This window comes from Fusarium oxysporum, chromosome 8 (assembly GCF_000149955.1).
Source record: "Fusarium oxysporum f. sp. lycopersici 4287 chromosome 8, whole genome shotgun sequence".
Classification (NCBI taxonomy): Eukaryota; Fungi; Ascomycota; class Sordariomycetes; order Hypocreales; family Nectriaceae; genus Fusarium; species Fusarium oxysporum.
In genome coordinates, this window is record NC_030993.1 from 2,587,023 (window position 1) to 2,605,440 (window position 18,418).

The following is an 18,418-nucleotide window of genomic DNA, read 5'->3' on the forward strand; positions in this document are numbered from 1 at the left end:
ACAAATTGTGCCTTGGGACAGACACACCGAAAATGAATGCGAAAAATCTGATATCATTTGCTTTTAAATCACCAATTATTTAATATAACCAAAAACCATCGCTTAATGCTCCTCAAGGTGCTTAGCATAAGCAGCCTCGTCCATCAATGAATCAAGGGCAGAAACATCCTCAGCCTCAACCTTGATCAACCAGCCCTCGCCCTCAGGATCCTTTCCAAGATCAGCGGGTGTGTCGACGATGGGATCGTTGACCGCCACGACAGAGCCTGATACAGGAGAGTTGATGTCAGAGGCAGACTTGACGGACTCGACGCTACCGAAAGACTCGCCCTCAGAGACATCCTCGCCCTGAGAGGGAAGCTCCACGTAGACAACGTCGCCGAGAGCTTCAGCAGCGTAGTTGGAGATGCCAATTGTGCCTGGTAATGTTAATCGATGAGCTTTAGATCAGACAAATGAACTTACAGGTCTTGCCATCGGCGGCGACGTCAACCCACTCGTGGCTCTCAGTGTATTTCCTCGCGAGGACTAAAGACTATTAGATTTGATTGAGCTTCAAAAAGGAGGCAGAACCTACGGTTCATGGAAACTGAGAAGCATCGTCGGGGAGCAATGCTGTTGACTTTGCAGGCAAAGGCAGTCTTGGGAGCTCGAAGAGCAGTGGATCGGAGCTTAGAGGCAGAAGCCCAAGCTTGACGAGCAAAGAGACCAGACATTGTGAGTGAGTGAGAGAGGGAGTGAGTATGAGGAATGGATTGAGGTTGAATGAGTGAATGCGAATGTCTGTGATGATGATGATTTTAGGTGACCTACTCCCCATTTACAATCCCTAGCACTTCTCATCCCCCGTCTTCGGCGGCGCTCCGGTCAAGTACCTCGGAGTCACTATCCGGCCCCAGTTCAAGCGGTGCCTCGTAGCGTCATAACAGTTGGAGAATCAGGTCATGAGCGCTACTTCAGTGTACCCACATCTTTAAGTAGCGGTACCGCTTATCTCGCCAAAAAGCTGCCATGATGGGCGGTGTAACCTGCTTTAGCCGCTTGCGAAAGGTACTCGCTACTGGCATCTTTCACTGAGTCAAGTACCGATAACCCCAGATCCAAGAGCCCTGAAATATTTTTTTTGGGTATGCGGGGAAGACTTGGAATTCCGAGGAGTGAGATATTCGGAGTTTGACGACGGAGAATGAAGTGCAAGGCAATTTTATCATGTAATTTTAGTCAATTGGGTCAATTGCTACTGGAGTAAGTTGGCATCAAATTTGCATGAGCATTGAAGTGGCGGTTATTACACAGTCGTGGTGTTGGTCCAAACAGCTTAACTTCCAGTGCTCTAGCCCATCATGATTACAACATGGATGATCAACACAGCTACAACACAACAAATTTGGTGAGAATCATGCAATAGACTCTTTAACTCATGTAAATTTTGCTATGATACTATTTTCCAAACGCCAAAAACGATCTTTACTCTTCATCAAAAACATCATGACTTGAGCCAGGGCTGGGGGAACCCTCCAACCCACTCAGCGACCTCATCTCGTAGCGCCTTAATCTCCTTGACATTAGATCCATCACCCAAGAACTCCAAAAAGTTCTTTACAGTACCGGGGTTCTTAGCACCCTTGGCCTCAGCAGCCGCGCGGGCGTCCTTATCAACCGCTAGAGTGATCTGCACACCGCGGTCCACAATATCAGCCACGCGCTTGAAGTCCTCGCCGTTAAAGCCCCGCGTTGTCATGGCGGGTGTTCCGAGACGAAGACCACCGGGCTTGAGGGCGGAGCGGTCACCGGGGACGGTGTTCTTGTTGCTGGCTACACCGACGAGTTCGAGAACACGTTCGACGCGTGCGCCGTCGACACCCTTAGGCTTGAGGTCAACGAGGACGAGGTGGTTATCGGTACCGCCTGAGACGAGCTTGTAGCCCAGACCCTCGGAGAGTTGCTTGGCCAGAGCTTGTGAGTTCTCGAGGACCTTTTCTTGGTACTGCTTGAACTCGGGTGTCTGAGCTTGGCGAAGGGCAACAGCGAGGGCGGTGATGGTGTGGTTGTGAGGACCACCCTGGTGACCAGGGAAAACTGAAGCGTTGATAGGGCCTTCAAGATCATACATGATCTGCTTGCCCTTCTTGTCTGTGCTTCGAACGCCCTTGCGGTAGAAGATCATGGCACCACGAGGTCCACGAAGGGACTTGTGGGTGGTGGTAGTAACGATATCAGAATCCTCAAATGGTGTTCCAATAACACCAGCAGCGACAAGACCAGAAACGTGAGCCATGTCAGACAGAAGGTAAGCACCAGCCTCGTCGGCGATAGCACGCATGCGCTCGTAATCGATCAGGCGGGAGTAGGCAGATGTACCAGCGACGATAACCTTAGGACGGTACAGAAGAGCGTTCTCGCGAAGTTTGTCGTAGTCGATGAGACCAGTCTCCTCGTTCAATCGGTAGGGGAAGGTCTCGTAGTACTTGGAGACCATGGAGATCTTCTTGTTGGGGATTTGGTAGCCGTGTGAGAGATGACCTCCATGGGGAAGGTCAAGACCCATGATACGGTCGTGGGTGTTGAGGATAGCAGAGTAGGCGTAGAGGTTGGCAGGTGATCCAGAAAGGGCTGAGGCTGTTAGCATTGAACAAAGAGTTGAACGCGAAGTCGAGACTTACGCTGAACATTGACACCCCATTTCTCAGGGTCAAGACGGAAGGTCTCGAGGGCACGTCTTTGGCATAGACGCTCTGCCTCATCGATATGTTCGTTACCACCATAGTATCGCGCGCCGGGGTAGCCCTCAGAGTACTTGTTTTGCATAACACTGCCTAGGGCATCGAGAACGGATCGCGAAGTGAAGTTTTCGGAAGGGATGAGGTTGATGAAATGGTTCTGGCGCTTCTCTTCCTACGATGGTGTGAGATTGGATCAATTGGTGTATTGGAAAGTGACTTACACGCTTGAGAATGGCGTGGATCTCAGGGTCGCCTTGCTCGAGGTTGGCACCGAGAAGCTGTAGAGTGTTAGGTATTGTTGGACATGGCTTCATTGAAGACTTACATCAGATTGAGAAGCAAATGTCCTGGTGGTAACGCGGCTGGCCAGAGATGGCTTTGTGCGAAGGCATTGCTGCCGAAGGAGCCTCAAGTTCATCATGATGTGTATGATGAGGGGTATCTCTGTATGAACTGAAGAGAAAGGAAAAAGAAGATGAAATTACGATACAGTCTCAAACAGCAAGTCTAAGCTAGAGCAGCACAAGATCTAATAAGAATGTCGCTGTCCGCCGCCTTCGGCTCATGAGTTCCAGGACCGGAGCATGAGATCAAGATGCCGGTACGTACCTCATGGTCAATGTCACCGAGTCAATCTTATCAAACGTCACTGAGTCGAGATCTAAAGCCGGGGGTGAAAGAGTCCCACATGATCCTCGGAGGTTTGGTCTTGGAGGGCTGGGAGTGAGTTACCTGACGGTACATGCGCTATCTCTGAGCCTAGAACACTTTTAGAAGCTGACTCGGTGAACGGGGATGAAGTGGCTTGGTACAGGGTAACCAATTATTCCCGTTACCTACGTTATGTAACTGAAGCGAATGGGCATTAGTCCAGAAGCATTCTCAATCCGTGGCCCTGATTTGATTTGACTTGACTCCCCCACAACAAAAACAAACACGATCCACTCCCAAGGCCACGGACGTTGCTTTACGGTTCGTCTCGCTTATTCCGGAGCCTCCATCCGATTTGCATTGCACCTGATTGTGCCTGTGTTCACCTCTAACCGCGCTGTACTTTACCACTCAAAGCCAAGCAATCCGCTTGCTTTGTCACCGAGTCTTTCGGTGGCAAAAAAAAAGAGGGCTCAATATGTCACCGTCACCAACAAACCCAAACCCAAACCCCTCAATGCGCCCCGTGCCTATAATCCGCAGTAGGACGGGCTGTTTTACCTGTAGGAAGCGCAAAAAGAAGTGCGACGAGAGGTACTACCAACCGCTCTCCAAACAGTCATCTTGACTTGACTTACGTGATGATGTAGTAAACCAATCTGCAGCGGTTGCAAACGCAACAAGCTCGACTGTGTCTGGCCTGAACCACAGCCTGCCAAGGGACCATCACGGTCTTCATTTGGTGCTGCATCTACAAGCTCACAACAGAGCGTTGCTTCGCTGAGGCAGGGTCACGATGCAGACTCGGTGAATGACCCGGTGATACCGGACCCGGTGCCGGAGGAGGACCGAGCTGCTGAGAATCCCGATGTACCCCAGAATGGCGACAGTTCTCCGGTGCATGGGCAAGGGGACACCCACATGGTCGATGCTGAAGCTGATGTGGATATCATCGAAGCCGTTGATGATGTTGATCAGCCATCTCCTTCACAGTCATCCAACTCATCAGACTCACCGACTGTTATCACAACATGGGATGCAGATACCGCCAATGCTCTCACTCTCGCTCTGCCGCCGTCCCCAGACACAGGACTCTCATTCAATGGAGCCATTACTATGCCAATGTCGATGCTACCTGAGCAGGGACATCAGTCATATGAGCTTCTCAGTTACTACCTGTCACGAACGGCCAATAGCATGGGCAACGGTTCCACGGACGTGAATCCCTTCATCGCCAAGCTTATACCATTGGCCTTCTCAAAACCACTTGTGCTACAACTCATCCTCGCCCAGAGTGCTGCGCATCGTCAGGCATCAGCAGAGCGACATCCAAGCGATGAGATCGCTCAGAGGTATTACACCGACTCGCTGCGGATGTTTAGGAATGTCGTCGATGAGTATGTATCCGGAAATGCCGAGAACACCCTTGTCTTGACAGTCGGCAGTCTTATCATGTGTTTGACTGAGGTCCGTACCATTGATTCCATGGCACGATTGTTGACTAACATGCTGCAGGTTGCCAAAGGAGACATTCACGGCACAATATTTGACCATCTAACAGCGTCCAAGTCATTAGTGAGCACATTACTCACAGGGACGCAGAACATGGTGTACGACGACTTACCAGACTTTCTAATCGAGTACTACATGCATATCGCAGCCACCAGTATGATCTCGATTGATCCCCAGTATAACTCACAGTCATTACTCAGCCCCGATATTGAAGTCCGGGCCAGAAACTTGGTCGCAAGGAAGTATGTCGGCCAACTATGTGGCTGCTGGCTCGAAATCCTCATCCTTATATCCCAGATCTTTCACCTAGGACAAGTAATGTCTTCACCGACTGTCGATGGAGAGATCTCACCAAGCCCCGACAACATTGTCAATTTCGCTTTCCTTCAATCTCAAGTAATGGGCTTCTTCCCAGGTCCTTCTGTCACACCATATACACGTCTTGCGGGGCTGGTATGGAAACAAGCTGCCCTCCTGTATCTCTGGACAGTCCTCGGGAAACCTCATCAGCAACCTGAAGGCAGCTTCCAACGAGCATTAGTAGAATCGGCCGTCGCTGAAGCAGTTGCATTACTTGATCAATTCCCCGCTTCGGTCAGGATAAATACGAGTCTTTGCTGGCCACTCGCTGTTATCGGGTGTAGCACGTCAGATCCTTCAGTCCAGCAGGTCTTGAGGACGCGGTTGCAAACTATGTTAGACACAATTGGGCTGGGGAATATGAGACAAACACTGGTGCTATTGGAGCATATTTGGGAGCAGCCGCCGGATCAAGTCAGTCCTTGGATGCTATGTAGGGCGATGCGTGAGCGTCAGATCTGGATATCTTTTGCATGAAAGGACATCATTAATCCTAGATACCCGCCTCGATATATAAAACTAGGGGTCCTTGAGGCACATGCAATACAGATGCCGTATATATGACTGTCTCCACCAATTCCTTTGCTCAAATTGAGCACCCAGTTACGTTGGCCGCTGAAATTTGAGCACATCAACGAGGCCACCCTCAAACCATTTTCATCACTCATATGAAGGACACTGCATTGGATCTGGTCGAAAAAAACACGTTTCTATTGTCTAATTGTTCAAAGAAGGAACTCCCAAATCTTCGCAGCCACAAGAAGTCCATCATGATGCGCCCTTGCTCTCGTTATACCTTCCTCATACATCTCCTTTGAGAAGATCTGCTGGGCATATCTGGCCTCCATAATTTCCTGCATGATAAAGTCGTCAAACTCCGGATGAGCCTGGAACGAGATGATACGCCCAGGCTTGTAGAGTCCTTGAACCTCGCACCTTGAGCTGCTGCCGAGACTGACCAGACCTTCGGGAACTTCCAGGACTGCGTCTCGGTGCATCTGATGAAGGCCCTGTTCTTTTGTTAGTGAGGCCTCATGGAAAGGATTGGTGGTACTTACGAGAGATGAAACACCCAATAGCTTCTGGCCAGTCTCGTTGAGGTTGATTCTATCAACACAAACCTCCCAACCACCCGGGCTCACCGCAACCTTTGCACCAAGTGCTCGTCCAATGATCTGATGGCCAAAGCAGATGCCAACAATGGGCTTCTCCGTCGTTGTATAAACCTTCTTGACAAACTCAACAAGCTTCAAAATCCAAGGGTCATCAGCGAAGGATGTGTGTTCTGCATCCTGTTAGCTTTGCAGATATAACTTGATAAAAAAAACTTACTGCTTCCGGTTAACAAGAAACCATCAACATCTTCAATGTTTGGGTACTCTTGTGCTGTGACAACATCCCATTTGCTAAGATCCAGGCTCACATCCTTGCCCTTGTCACCAAGTGCTTCATTCTTGAGACCCTTGGTAAGAAGATCACGAAAGATATCTCCATAAGAACCGCGCTTTTCATTGACAGAAGGAAAAGGCGTATCGCACTCTAGAACAGCAATTCTATATGTTCGAATCATGATGACGATATTGTGTGATGATAGTGGTTTAGATTAATGAAGGTCAAAAAGGGTTCATTATCAAAAGACAGAGATATTCAACGCCCTTTAATCTACAAGAATATCCCCACCAACAAGGAACCTCATGACCATGTCGTTCACAAACGACCCTCAGTTTAGTAATGTTAGCCGGAATGGCGGAATGTGAGTCTATTGGTGCTTTATTCGGTCCGCGTTCATAGCCGCGCTTTACCGCGCTCCACAGGACCACATAGGATTGTACACGTATTGATCTTGAACACCATGGTTGAGGAAATGGCGAGATAAGATCTGACAGCCTATCTGCGGACCTTATAACTATAGACCTTCTGATATTGTTTCTATGTAGGCAGTGAGAGGGCATAATACTGGTTGAAGATAGTCTGTTTACAGCGAAATACTGATTCTTTCTCTCTCTTTTTTGTCGAGACAGATTCCAATGGATCTAAATCAGGGTCTATTCTTCTCAAAGGTCATAAAAAGGACGTGTATTATTTCATACTCACGACCATAACAACCCCTCATCACAATTTGCTTGGTAGTGGTGGTTTGTTCAGATGCTGCGATCAGTTGGGAATCGCGATATTGTCTGACTCATATAAAGCATGGTATGATAAAATGTGATTTATGGAATGGTTTTGTCTTGATTAGACTGGCATATAAATCGCTTGAGCTATTTATGTAGCATAAATCCTGCATGTAATTCACTTTGATGTAAGTCATACAGTAAGGCGAGCTGCTTTAAGTTTCTTACTTTGAATTGCATTTGTTTGTCTCTTGGTGGCAATAATGAGTCAAGGCCAAGTCACTTTTTGATTAAAATACACATAGTAGCTTCTCATTTCGGCGGGGGATGGTAACAATCACGAATAATGATATTCAACGGTGTCGTAATAATAGAGGCCAGGTGAAACATCGATAACAGCTGTAAAATATCAAAACCAATTCTCTCATAGTTATCAGATAGTACATCAAAATTCGAGTCACATCAGACTGCCCTTAAACATGAGCTCTCTTGTTCCGGATCTTGAACTCCCAATAGCCAGCTTACAAAATGATGATTTCAGAAGCGAACCTGGACATGATAAACACATCGGAAGGCTTCGCTGACTGAAGAGGCCTGTTGGAGTAACTTTTCTACTATGAGACTGCTGAGCGCTCTGTCCATGTCGTTGAAAATTCATCGTCACTTCTTCACAATATCAAACCAGCCACCTCAGAGAGGCTCAAGTGATAAGATCGGATGTCTCGGAGACAAAGTGATATATATCCTGCATAAACCTCGGTAGATCCAATTAACAAGCATTCAGCAACACATGCAATTGCTCAGCTGAATCTGATCCACGAACGTGAATGTGGATAATTCTTTGATTCCTTGGGTGTCAATCAGCCTCGGCCCAATTGACAAGTATAAAAAAGAAAACACGAACCAATGAGGCAAAAGTTTCGTAACAAAAGCTCCTACGTTTGGACCAATTCCAGGCACTGCCGTTTCTTAGCGCATCAATTAAGCAAGTTTTTTGAGTTGAGTGGCCGAGCTAAGTCGAAATGAGCAAGGATATGGCTGAGAACAAAGAAGCTGTAGACGTCATAAACATGGCAATCAATCACCACAATGAGTCTGACACTTTAACCGGTAGGGTTAGTGATAACTACACAATCAGCCAAGACTAGGTACTAGGGTCAAGGAAGAGTTCTAAATGGTCTCGTGTGAGCGGGGAGTCGCAGTGAGATCGGTGATGTTGATGATATTATGACGTCCAAAACCTCTCATTTACAGTTCATCCATTATGTTATGCCATCCCAGCCTCCCATTGAGGAGAATTGGGTTTGCTAAATCACTCATTGATTGACACTAGAGTTGTGCTTAAATGGTGCTGCATCTCTCGTCGAAATTGGCCATCTTGCGCTCGTCTATCACTATCACTACATCTGACCCTCACAGTCGCTGTCTGTGATCATCAATGGCTCCTCTCAGTTCCCCGCAAGATCTCGGCTTGGGTGCCATCCTCGCCAGAGCCCTCTCTTCTCCAACACTGTCTCCTCCTCCAACTCTGGTGGCTCGGCAAAACACAGAGACTGTCACTGTCACTTCGTCCGGCGATAATGGCAACAGTGCCCAAACATTGAGCGGAGGCGCAATTGCCGGCATCGTTATTGGTTCGATTGCTGGCTTTCTTCTTCTTCTCTGGGTTGTTCGATCGTGTCTCAATTTAGGCGCGCCACCTCAAGAACGGGAGAAGTGGTATCACTACAAGGAAGAGCCTCGACATTCACACCATCATCGCTCTCGAAGCAGACGATCGCATCGATCAAGCATCTCTGCACCTCCCCCAATTGTTGTTAGAGACTCAAGATCTCGAAGCCATCGCCGTGGCCGATCGCCTGGATATTATGGAACTGATCGCGGCACACGGTATTACGTATAAGTGCTGCGCGACCGACACGGCAAAAAGCGTTTGCGACAGAGCAACCTTCGCTTTGATACCTCGTGATGCTTTTACAATGCATCAATTCAATTGATCAAAATCGGTCCGATAAACGGACAGGAGTTACGGCGTATGGATATAATTAGCACGTCATGCAACATCACGACTTATGAGATGAAATCATGAATCACGTCACGACAGAGAAAGAAATACATGTGTACGAAGGCATTGGATACACGCGAGTACTTTGATACCATCTCTTGTTATACATCATTGTTATGAAAGCTCGAATTTCCTAATTAATGTTCAATTACACATAATGATGGCCCCAACCACGTCCAAACCTTCCATGCGCAACACAAGGCATTGTTTTTCGTATCATCTCGCACGTGCAATCATGCAATTAAGCTTAATTGATAACGTGGCGCTCGTGTCACCTCGTCGACGTCATACTCGGGTGAAGCCGTCTACGTCAAACTGACATTTGACAGCTCGATCATGGCGCCGCAATACTCAGAGGTAATGTCGACAAGCCATGAGCTTCATCTAAACTAGCCGAACCCTGATGAACTCCAGGCCCTCGGACTCTAACTCCCCATGCATAATCCCATAAACATAGGCGTCGCCAACCAGACTTAACGACGTTTCCGAACCTGAATCTTGACGAAATACATGCGGAACTTCAGCGCCTTGCAATATGCCCACTTCGTCACCGACCTGAATAGTCTGGGGTGCAAGCCCAAGATGTCCTTTCTTCGTTCGAAAGAGACTTCTTTTGTGTGATGCAGAACCCCAGTCAAGCTGTATCAATGAGGTTCGAGCCTTGAGGCTCTGATCTTGAGACTCTGTGGGCTTAGACTCTAACTCCATTTGTTCCTCTGTTTTGTATATTTGTCGATAGGGGTGTAGTAGACTTGGCAGCAAGTCTCCGCGGTCCTGAATTCCTGTCGAAAACAAAGCTTTGGAAAGACTGGCCTCAGGGTTTTTGAGCAGTTGATATACCATCTCTGGGTTCTTTGAAATGCTCAGCCACAGCATGCCGTATGTCATTTCCCCAAATTGACCAACAAAATCATATGAATCATAGTCGTATATCCCTGCTTGATCTGCCGTTAAGGTTCTGGCCATGACTGACAAGACATTGTCTCCTCCGGACGTCTTGACAGGAAATGGATTCAAAGCGAGATTCAGAATTTCAATCATCTGAGAATAGCCCTCTATATCTTCCCAGTATGCAGTTGTGGCGGCAGTAATCGTATCGAAGTAAGAATATGGCGAACAGATAGTGTATGGTGAGTTGATATCGTACTCGATGCAGACTTGTTGGTGAGTTGCTGTTTTGAAAGTATCTTCACTTCTTCGTTGAAGAAGCCTCCAAGGAATATCTTGTGTGTAGTCTGGAACCCAGGATGGTAGATCTGGGATGCGATATCTACTGCGGTCTCCGATATAGCTCAGGCCTCGCCAGCCTATTGTGTTGAGCAGACAATGTGCTGCGGCTATCGAGAATACCTCCCGGACTGGTTTTGAATAATCGGCAACTACTGGTTCCATATAATTATCCGCTGTAGTAGTATCTGAATTCCATCAGCCAAGCCATCCCTTTTTAAAATGGGGGAAAGCTACCGGATATTGCCAGTAGACCATAAACCTTGTCTCTAGGATCTGTAGCATGCCTCGCACGATGATAGTCGACTTCGAATCCAAGTGGCGAAGGAGAAGTCCCATCAACTTCCTTCCTCAGTTTGGCTATCAAGTCGTAGGTGAAGTTCATCAGCCACGTAATCGCTGGGGTCCTCTGGATGTCTTCTGTAACACTCCTCGACGAGTAACTATCATGTGCAATACTACTTCCGGCGAGGATAACATCCACGGAAGCATAGATTGTTCCGCACATAAATGTCATCTCTCGAGCTAGCCACATCTCTTGAAGTGTCCATGTCCGGCCAAACCATGCATGGTCAGTGAAGTAACGTGTCATGGCTAGCAGTTCCGAGTCTTTGAAGCTGCACGATGCGAAGGCTTTGTCCCTCAAGACGACATTCTCATCTGAAAGGAGCTCCTGGCGGGTGATGGGTAGTCTTTGAAAGCAAGCCACCGCTCTCCGAGTGTATTCTCTCTCATGGCCGAGCCATACAATGACTTCCTCGGAATTTTTGTAGATGTTTGCCATCTGAGAAACCTGAGCGTTTCGTTCCTCTATATCGTTTTGATTAATGCAAAGAGCATCTATCCATATGGGTCCTAGAATTCCAGATTGACAGAACGCAATGAGGGCGTTGTAAAGGTTTTGCCTGATATGCATCTCAAAGCCATCAATGAGAATAGTCTGGGAAGGCTTCGACCAAATCTCATCGGTTTCATCTCCACCCGGCTCGCCCCAAGTATATGACAGACATTTGTATGTTGGGTTGTCATCAAGGTTGACGACACTCATATGGCTCGAAACCACGGCATTCTGAGTTCCAGGAATGATTTTGAGAAGTCGAATCTGCCCAGGTGGTAGCAGGGAGTCATATTTGTATACCATCTCGAAGTTATACAGCTGCGTTTACCAATGTTGATCCTTCATTGAGCGATTATGTTGCCGAGGATGACGTCTGATATTTCTTGACAGGGTTAATCGCATGGGGGCCATGTCCCTTTTAGGACTGACCAGGGTCATGGTTACTTGTAACGATATCTTGCAATCTTTTTCTCCTTTGCTTCAATAAAGACTGGTCGGCAGAAGCAGAAACTCTTCATCGGAAATCACGAGAAATAGAGCAGAATTCAAGGAACAATACATGACTTGTATTTAATCTAGCTATTCGGTGATAGCCTGTTGTTAAATCCACGCTCTAGATATGTTAACAGCACATACGCTGATTTAAGCATGATGGTTCTTCATATCATCTTCAGGATTTGAAGTGCATGTGGTCTCGGCCATGGATGCGCCCTCAAGAGTGGCACCATCCATATTAATTTCAATGAGGGGGCCCTTGTAGTGTTTTCGACCATCAACGATCCAAGTACCCACAGCAATCAGAAGGATGACTCCAAAAGCAGCGATACAGTAGTTCATGTTGGTAGAGAAATTGGAGTGGGAGCTCGGGTGGGAATACGAAAAGGACGGTGGTGAGGATGGCCCAGGCAATACCAACGAGACTGCAAACCCATCGGACAGGAGTGCTGAGCTTGAAAGGTCGGTCTTCGGGAAGTAAGTTTCCGCCGCGGAGGAGATGAATGGCGGGAGGGATCGCGTAGGTGACACCTTTGAAATGTTAGTTGAGGAGAGGCACAGATGGAGGACAACATACCGAGAGCAACAACGGAAGCAGCAGTAATGGCGTTGAAGGCACTTGAGCTTCCAAGAAGAATAAGACCGAAGATGATAACCCAGGCTGTAGTCCAGAGAAGAGCGTTGAGAGGAACCTCGAGGGCGTCGTTGTACTTGGCCCAGATATGGCTGAAGGGAAGACCTCGGTCACGGCTGAAAGCATAGGTCATGCGGGCACTGGTGGTCATGATAGCAGTGGCAGTGAACACCATGCAGACGATAGAGAAGACGATGAGGCAGATACTTCCAGCCTTGCTGTTAGTAGCATCGAAGTACATCTGCAGAAGAGCGCCGGCTGGTGACTCGATAACGGTTTGAACGTCCTTGAGAACGAACAACAGGCATGAGAGGAAGATGAAACCAGACAGCATGCCGATAAGAATGCACCAGATCATAATTCTGGGGCCCTCCTTCCGAGCATTAGGGATCTCTTCGATCATATGCGCAGCGGCATCGAATCCGGTGAGAGCAAAGGCACCCTGGAGAAGTCCAAGCATCCAAGAGAGGCCGTCAGGCCAGCCGACCTCATTGATAAACTTTCCATAGACGAAAGCACCACTCTGATAATCAGGAGCAGCACAGGCCAAAACAGTTATGCTGATGATGATGAATCCCGAGATACTCCACAGAAAGGCGGCTTTGTTGAACAGTGGTAGAATTCGTGTCGCAAAGGCATTGATGACGAGGGCGATGATCGTGAAGGCTAGATAAATCAGGAACTGATGCCATGCCTTGGCTTCGTAGGTAGGATGCATAAAAGTAATTGAGTCCATAACAAAAGTACTTCCAAGCAGAGGGGCCGTCGCCGTCAACACAACATAACCAGCAGCGTTGATCCAACCGGTGACGTAGCTGATACCTCTTGACCACTTCGGCCAAGCAATGAGAGCAGCCCAGTGATATTGACCACCAGCGGTAGGATAAGCCGACAACATCTCGGCCAGAGGAGCAGCTAGACACAAGTTACAAATACCAGCCACGATGAGACCCCAGATGACGGAGCTGGGGCCTCCAGAGGGGAGGGCGAGACTGATAGAGGCTGACAAGGCGGTCCATGTGTTGAGGATAGCAAAAGCGAGACCGAGAAGAGAGATCTTGGAAAAGTTGCGCTTGAGTTCCTGTTTGTGACCGAGCTGTTCTAAAGCAGCTGAATCGTCAATATGGACATTTCTGTCCCGCGGCGTTTGGGACTCCATGATTAATGAGATGAGGAAGAATATCGAGTGAGGTCAGAGTGTGACATATTGGGAGGTTAGCAAAGCAGGTATTTAAATGCCAGACGTCAAGCCCGTTAACGGAGGATCACTTCTGCTGTTGGGCTAGGCTGTAACTTGGACTATTTGGTATCTAGTTCGGCGATCGTAGCTATCTCTGGGGGGCGTCATTGTGGTTGCGTAACAAAGTCGCTTTTCCCCATCCTCAGGGAGCAAGAAAACTTGTGACCTGGGGACAAGGTATCAAAAATACCTAGTCTAAAACTTACTAAATCGACACTAAGTCTAGCTGACTCTTTTTGTCACTTGGGATAGATGTCTTAGGTTTCCTTGTCTCCCCTGGCCCATGTCGCCGTGACAGTCTAGGGATGGCGATCCACCCTTCGCGGTGAACTCGATGCCTGAATGACGTTGTGGGGATTATGCCCCCGGGCCGGGGAAGGGCCTATCTCTTTTTGTTCTAGAATTGTTTTGTGGTGATTGTCTGGGTCGGGGATTGGACAAGCGATCCTTGAATGAGGCTTTTGAGTGATGAGTTCGACTCATGTTCTAGAAGTCATTCGTGGTATGGAATCCATTGTAAGTTGATGAACTGCATAAGCAATTAACTGCCCAAGACAGCTGTACTCCTGCAGGTAATGCAATCTTTTACAGCGCTCGTCTAATGATTACAGGGCCTGTCTTATCATGTCCCCTCTGTACAGTACCCGTCCTTATGGGGATCTTCAAAGCTGAAGTCTAGGCTTGCAACAATAGCGCGCTTCGGAGCCGACACTCCCAAAGCCAAGTCCACGCTCCGGAATCAGCGGCCTTTTAGTCTCAAACAAAATTTCCTTCTCCTATGCGCCCTTCTTTAGGCATGTCATCTCTCCAACTCTTTTTAATTGGTTTGAAACACGTTGTTATGGTCAGACTGGAATGAATCTAGCTCCCCCATGAACGGATGTGCGGCTCCCTAGCTGAATTACCCCAATTAAAGGAACTGTTGGAGATAAAAATCAGGAGACCTCTGGAGAATAACTCTAACAGGGTGAGGAGAACCTTGAGCTGGTCTATCTTTGAGGCCCATTTCAGTGGAGATGTTCCCCCAGCTTGGTGACTTTTGGATATTGTTCATGAATAAGGCAGATAATCAAATTGCGGCTCTCTGAACATATTCTGGTCCGTGCTGTCTGCTAACTCATCCGTCTTAACCGAGTCGACCGGCCGAACCGGCAGATATTGCATAAATGCATAGCTATCACGGCCTTTATCAGGGAATTATAACTCTCAGGACCGGCATCGACCGGCTTCTCGACGGGGTTGCCGTGCCATGTGGGAATATTAAATTGGAGCCTAGTGGCGAGAGAAAAAAGCTTCACTTCTGAGTTTCAAATCCCCGTATTGACGACTCTGGAGAAATGATTTTTATTACGTTTTGGAATATGACAAGACGCCCAGTTATACAGATTTTGCAAGGCACTCCGCGATATGACCCCGCGACCCTGAGGGGTTTTACTTTTCCCCAGGCTTTTCTCCGGCTGTTTGGATTTGTGTTGAGTAATGAATATTCACAACGTTCCACTTTGCTTTCGGAGCTTGACCGTTGGGTTTGAGATGAGAGCACCAAGTCGCTATTGTTTTGGAGACCGAACTAAAGCGACTCGAACAAAGTGGAATCTTCGGCATCTTAACACGGACCGCCCAAGATGAACTGATCGTTAGATGCTGTCTAAGTTGCAAGTGATGAGACGTTGTTGGTGATGACGACGTTGATAAATAAGCTCTACGATTCTCGTTGTTCCTGGCAAAGTCCGTCAAATTGGGTTTGTTTACAGATAACGGTAACTCAAAATCAACCAATTAAACTGTTTTGATAGATAGCTGATATCAAGTCCATATCTAAATTCGACTTCTGATATTGAGGCTCTGCTCCAAATCGCATCGCCAAGAGCCGCCAAGGCGGGAGGTGCACGCCATAGCTTCCAAAGCCTGTCAATTACCAAGCCACAATCATTGAGACACAAAATTCTCAATTGAGAGCATTGATCGATAATCAAGAGTGCGCATAGATATAGTAAAAGAAAGTCGATCCTGAGATAGCACGAGAAGCAATAGCGGGTGCAACAGACTTAAACCCTTGAAGGATCGAGGAACAGGTAACAAAGCCAATTACGACTGGTTGAAAATTCCACAGGGTAATAACTGATATAGCTCGAGAATTTTAAGTCACATAAGGTAGATCTGTAATGCTCTGTCACTCGAGGCGTAACTCTTTGATATTGAATGAGCTGTAGAGCATGAAGCTGAGGATTCTAGAACACTGTATTTGCAAAAGGTTTACAGATATCTGAGCATAGGGGAGCTTCCAACACATTCGACATGATTTCGAAGGAACGAGTCATTTGTAGACTCTCGCAAAACCCTGGGCCTAAATTCAAACCTCTTATGCTTCATATACACATAGGCTGGTGGTTCCTCGAGACTCTCCATCGTTCAACACTGGACTCCAGCATTGCGCATGTGTATAGACATTCCTAGGCCCTCCCCTCACACAATGCGCCAGAGATCTCATCTCATCAGCTCAGGTTCCGTGGTCTAGTTGGTTATGGCATCTCGTTAACACCGAGAAGGTCCCCGGTTCGATCCCGGGCGGAACCACATTTTTGCGGATCCGATAGGATTCGTGTCTCCTTTTCTCTCACCGCTCACAACTCCGCAAACTTAGACCCAAATCTGTTCTCTCCAGGCATCTCCATTGGTCTCGTGGCCTAGTTGGTTATGGCATCTCGTTTACACCGAGAAGGTCCTCGGTTCGAGCCCGAGCGGGACCATTCTTTTGCTCGTTGGAGCATCTCTTCCTTTTTATCACTCATGCAGACATTGGGGAGCAGTTATGCGTGAGTGATCATGTTGCTTGTTTGTCTAGAAAGTCCAGTTTACCAAATCTTCTTATACATTCAATGCCAATTCCTTCTTATTGTTCCACTGCACCCTTAATGATTTCGGTTCACGAAGTAGTTGTAGTTGTCCTCAACCATCTTCAAAGCCCTCTTATTGGCCTCATCCACATCTTCTTTAGGTAGACCCAAAGCCTCATTCGCAAGGCCATGCTTAGCTTCAAAATTTCCATCACCGTTGGGATAGAACGTTCGAGCATACATAGCGAGTCCAAAGCCAGAACGATCCCCCTTCTTAAGAAGATCCATGCCCCGCTGCCAGCGCTCCTTGGAACTTTCATACTCAATCTCCCAGTCCTTATCTGTAGTACCGGTAATTCGTTGGAAACTGTCGAGCATCTCTCGCTGAGAGATGAGAAAGCTGGAGATGTAGAGGGGCTTGTTACGCCACTGGGAGATGGTAGGTGACTTGTCGTTCTCATCGTCAGGAATAACCCTCAAGCTCAGAAGAGCTGCGAAAGCTCGACCACACTGATCCCAGGTTGAACTGTTGATCCGGGTGTTGCCATCATCGTAGAACGTAACCTTTTTCTTGTCGCCGGTCAAGTCGAAGCCATACCATTCAGGACCTTGAGCCAGAGAGAACTCGTACCAGAAGGAACAGCACATAGCAATCCATGAAGATGCACCATTTTCCTCGACGGCATTGATTCCTGGGAACACACTTCCACCAGTCAAGTTCTCCTCGGCGAGTGACTTGTTGGTGATGTCGATGCCGTAACAATTGGGCATGATCCATGGAACACCTGCCTTGGCGGCTGCTCCAATGATCTTCTCTTGGGTACCAGGCGCTGCGGATACTGAGAGAGAGATTGCGAGGAATTGTTGACCTCGAAGTGCCTCAACGATGGAGTTCTCATCATCGTAGTCGACAGTGACAGTGCGGGCGCCTTCAGGGACCTTGCTAGTACTGCCTTTACGGGTGACGGCAGTTACTGTATGCTTGCCTGTCGCGATGAGATACTTGGCCAAGTACTTGCCAACACTTCCACCAGCCTGTAGCATGTTGGTCATTGACTAGACGATAGAAGAATGTGATACTTACACCAATGATGGCAACTCGCTCAATCTTGTTGACAAAGCCCTCGGGCTGGTCCTTGGCGTATTGTTGAGACATCGTAGTATCTGAGATTTGGAAGATTTATGTATATCAAAGTGGTAGTGATTGTTGAGTGAAGTTGATGAATGTGATGATAATGAGATACTTCTCCAAAGGGAAGACACCTCGACATCTTTATACTTGAGTCCTCACTACTAGCTTTGAGTAGGAAGCATTTAATTGCTCGGACATTTCGTTAACTCCTACCATCCGCACCTTGGGCCGTCGTCGATGATGCTATCGCGGACTTTGCATTTGGTGTCGGTCGAGACTTTTACCATATCAGGTAAGTGCTTTTACTGTAACGGGTAAGAGGGTCTCCGGCTCGGGGCGGACGGCCCCCATCAAAACGTCGCGAACCAATCAGAGGCTGTCAAATACGAGAATAAGTTAACAGACCTCATGAGCCCCCGTTGCGGGACAATTTAGGGTTGTATCGCTGATAGTGAAACGAAAGCGCGAGTCCGAGTTTATCTCCTTACTCTCGTAGTTCGGACTTCTCTTGGACCGGAGTCGTATCATGATTCATAATGTCGCAAATTGACAAAGTGTGATCTGCCGTTTACGGCAGTTGGTTACCGAAG

At 47.8% G+C, this 18,418-nt stretch overlaps 8 protein-coding genes and 2 non-coding genes across 12 annotated transcripts; 4 read left to right on the forward strand and 6 right to left on the reverse strand.

The window, feature by feature from the left end:
* Positions 1-33: 33 nt before the first annotated feature.
* Positions 34-869, reverse strand: FOXG_03470 (glycine cleavage system H protein). Its single transcript, XM_018381214.1, has 3 exons — positions 578-869; positions 466-528; positions 34-419 (listed from the first exon to the last, which is right to left on the reverse strand). Exons 1-3 carry the CDS (start codon positions 714-716, stop codon positions 103-105), a joined length of 519 nt encoding a protein of 172 aa, XP_018237651.1. The 5' UTR covers positions 717-869; the 3' UTR covers positions 34-102.
* A 499-nt stretch (positions 870-1,368) lies between these two features.
* On the reverse strand, positions 1,369-3,383 carry FOXG_03471 (serine hydroxymethyltransferase, mitochondrial). The gene is made up of 4 exons (XM_018381215.1): positions 3,049-3,383; positions 2,945-3,001; positions 2,664-2,895; positions 1,369-2,613 (listed from the first exon to the last, which is right to left on the reverse strand). Exons 1-4 carry the CDS (start codon positions 3,142-3,144, stop codon positions 1,487-1,489), a joined length of 1,512 nt encoding a protein of 503 aa, XP_018237652.1. The 5' UTR covers positions 3,145-3,383; the 3' UTR covers positions 1,369-1,486.
* A 237-nt stretch (positions 3,384-3,620) lies between these two features.
* On the forward strand, positions 3,621-6,902 carry FOXG_03472 (uncharacterized protein). Of its 2 annotated transcripts, XM_018381216.1 has the most exons (3): positions 3,621-3,968; positions 4,025-4,841; positions 4,890-6,902. In XM_018381216.1, exons 1-3 carry the CDS (start codon positions 3,853-3,855, stop codon positions 5,721-5,723), a joined length of 1,767 nt encoding a protein of 588 aa, XP_018237653.1. In that variant the 5' UTR covers positions 3,621-3,852; the 3' UTR covers positions 5,724-6,902. The 2 variants fall into 2 exon arrangements, with proteins under 2 accessions (XP_018237653.1, XP_018237654.1); XM_018381217.1 differs by having other exon boundaries at positions 3,621-4,841.
* FOXG_03473 (uncharacterized protein) lies at positions 3,670-6,923 on the reverse strand. Of its 2 annotated transcripts, XM_018381219.1 has the most exons (3): positions 6,579-6,923; positions 6,305-6,531; positions 3,670-6,256 (listed from the first exon to the last, which is right to left on the reverse strand). In XM_018381219.1, exons 1-3 carry the CDS (start codon positions 6,814-6,816, stop codon positions 5,972-5,974), a joined length of 750 nt encoding a protein of 249 aa, XP_018237656.1. In that variant the 5' UTR covers positions 6,817-6,923; the 3' UTR covers positions 3,670-5,971. The 2 variants fall into 2 exon arrangements, with proteins under 2 accessions (XP_018237656.1, XP_018237655.1); XM_018381218.1 differs by having other exon boundaries at positions 4,973-6,531; positions 6,579-6,919.
* Positions 6,924-8,652: 1,729 nt separating this feature from the next.
* On the forward strand, positions 8,653-9,746 carry FOXG_03474 (uncharacterized protein). Its single transcript, XM_018381220.1, has one exon. The coding sequence runs from the start codon at positions 8,799-8,801 to the stop codon at positions 9,261-9,263; it is 465 nt and encodes a 154-aa protein (XP_018237657.1). The 5' UTR covers positions 8,653-8,798; the 3' UTR covers positions 9,264-9,746.
* A 63-nt stretch (positions 9,747-9,809) lies between these two features.
* On the reverse strand, positions 9,810-11,793 carry FOXG_03475 (uncharacterized protein; the record flags this gene model as incomplete). The annotated part of the gene is made up of 2 exons (XM_018381221.1): positions 9,810-10,840; positions 10,890-11,793. The coding sequence occupies 2 exons, from the start codon at positions 11,791-11,793 to the stop codon at positions 9,810-9,812; spliced, it is 1,935 nt and encodes a 644-aa protein (XP_018237658.1).
* Positions 11,794-12,262: 469 nt separating this feature from the next.
* FOXG_03476 (uncharacterized protein) lies at positions 12,263-13,778 on the reverse strand (the record flags this gene model as incomplete). The annotated part of the gene is made up of 2 exons (XM_018381222.1): positions 12,263-12,516; positions 12,563-13,778. 2 exons carry the CDS (start codon positions 13,776-13,778, stop codon positions 12,263-12,265), a joined length of 1,470 nt encoding a protein of 489 aa, XP_018237659.1.
* Positions 13,779-16,362: 2,584 nt separating this feature from the next.
* Positions 16,363-16,436, forward strand: FOXG_18561. Its single transcript has one exon. It is a non-coding gene; the product is annotated as a tRNA-Val (tRNA).
* A 99-nt stretch (positions 16,437-16,535) lies between these two features.
* On the forward strand, positions 16,536-16,609 carry FOXG_18562. The gene has a single exon. It is a non-coding gene; the product is annotated as a tRNA-Val (tRNA).
* A 162-nt stretch (positions 16,610-16,771) lies between these two features.
* FOXG_03477 (uncharacterized protein) lies at positions 16,772-17,852 on the reverse strand (the record flags this gene model as incomplete). The annotated part of the gene is made up of 2 exons (XM_018381223.1): positions 16,772-17,731; positions 17,781-17,852. 2 exons carry the CDS (start codon positions 17,850-17,852, stop codon positions 16,772-16,774), a joined length of 1,032 nt encoding a protein of 343 aa, XP_018237660.1.
* Between the last annotated feature and the right edge of the window lie 566 nt (positions 17,853-18,418).

Coding starts and splice junctions, on each gene's coding strand:
- FOXG_03471 (XM_018381215.1), bottom strand. CDS start 3,144: ATGATGAACTTGAGGCTCCTTCGGCAGCAATGCCTTCGCACAAAGCCA. Junction 3,002..3,048: donor CATTTGCTTCTCAATCTGAT/GTAAGTCTTCAA, acceptor AACACTCTACAG/CTTCTCGGTGCCAACCTCGA. Junction 2,614..2,663: donor ATGGGGTGTCAATGTTCAGC/GTAAGTCTCGAC, acceptor TAACAGCCTCAG/CCCTTTCTGGATCACCTGCC.
- FOXG_03474 (XM_018381220.1), top strand. CDS start 8,799: ATGGCTCCTCTCAGTTCCCCGCAAGATCTCGGCTTGGGTGCCATCCTC.
- FOXG_03472 (XM_018381216.1), top strand. CDS start 3,853: ATGTCACCGTCACCAACAAACCCAAACCCAAACCCCTCAATGCGCCCC. Junction 3,969..4,024: donor AAAAAGAAGTGCGACGAGAG/GTACTACCAACC, acceptor GTGATGATGTAG/TAAACCAATCTGCAGCGGTT. Junction 4,842..4,889: donor TTATCATGTGTTTGACTGAG/GTCCGTACCATT, acceptor AACATGCTGCAG/GTTGCCAAAGGAGACATTCA.
- FOXG_03473 (XM_018381218.1), bottom strand. CDS start 6,816: ATGATTCGAACATATAGAATTGCTGTTCTAGAGTGCGATACGCCTTTT. Junction 6,532..6,578: donor TTTCTTGTTAACCGGAAGCA/GTAAGTTTTTTT, acceptor AACAGGATGCAG/AACACACATCCTTCGCTGAT.
- FOXG_03470 (XM_018381214.1), bottom strand. CDS start 716: ATGTCTGGTCTCTTTGCTCGTCAAGCTTGGGCTTCTGCCTCTAAGCTC. Junction 529..577: donor CTTCTCAGTTTCCATGAACC/GTAGGTTCTGCC, acceptor AATAGTCTTTAG/TCCTCGCGAGGAAATACACT. Junction 420..465: donor CGCCGCCGATGGCAAGACCT/GTAAGTTCATTT, acceptor TAACATTACCAG/GCACAATTGGCATCTCCAAC.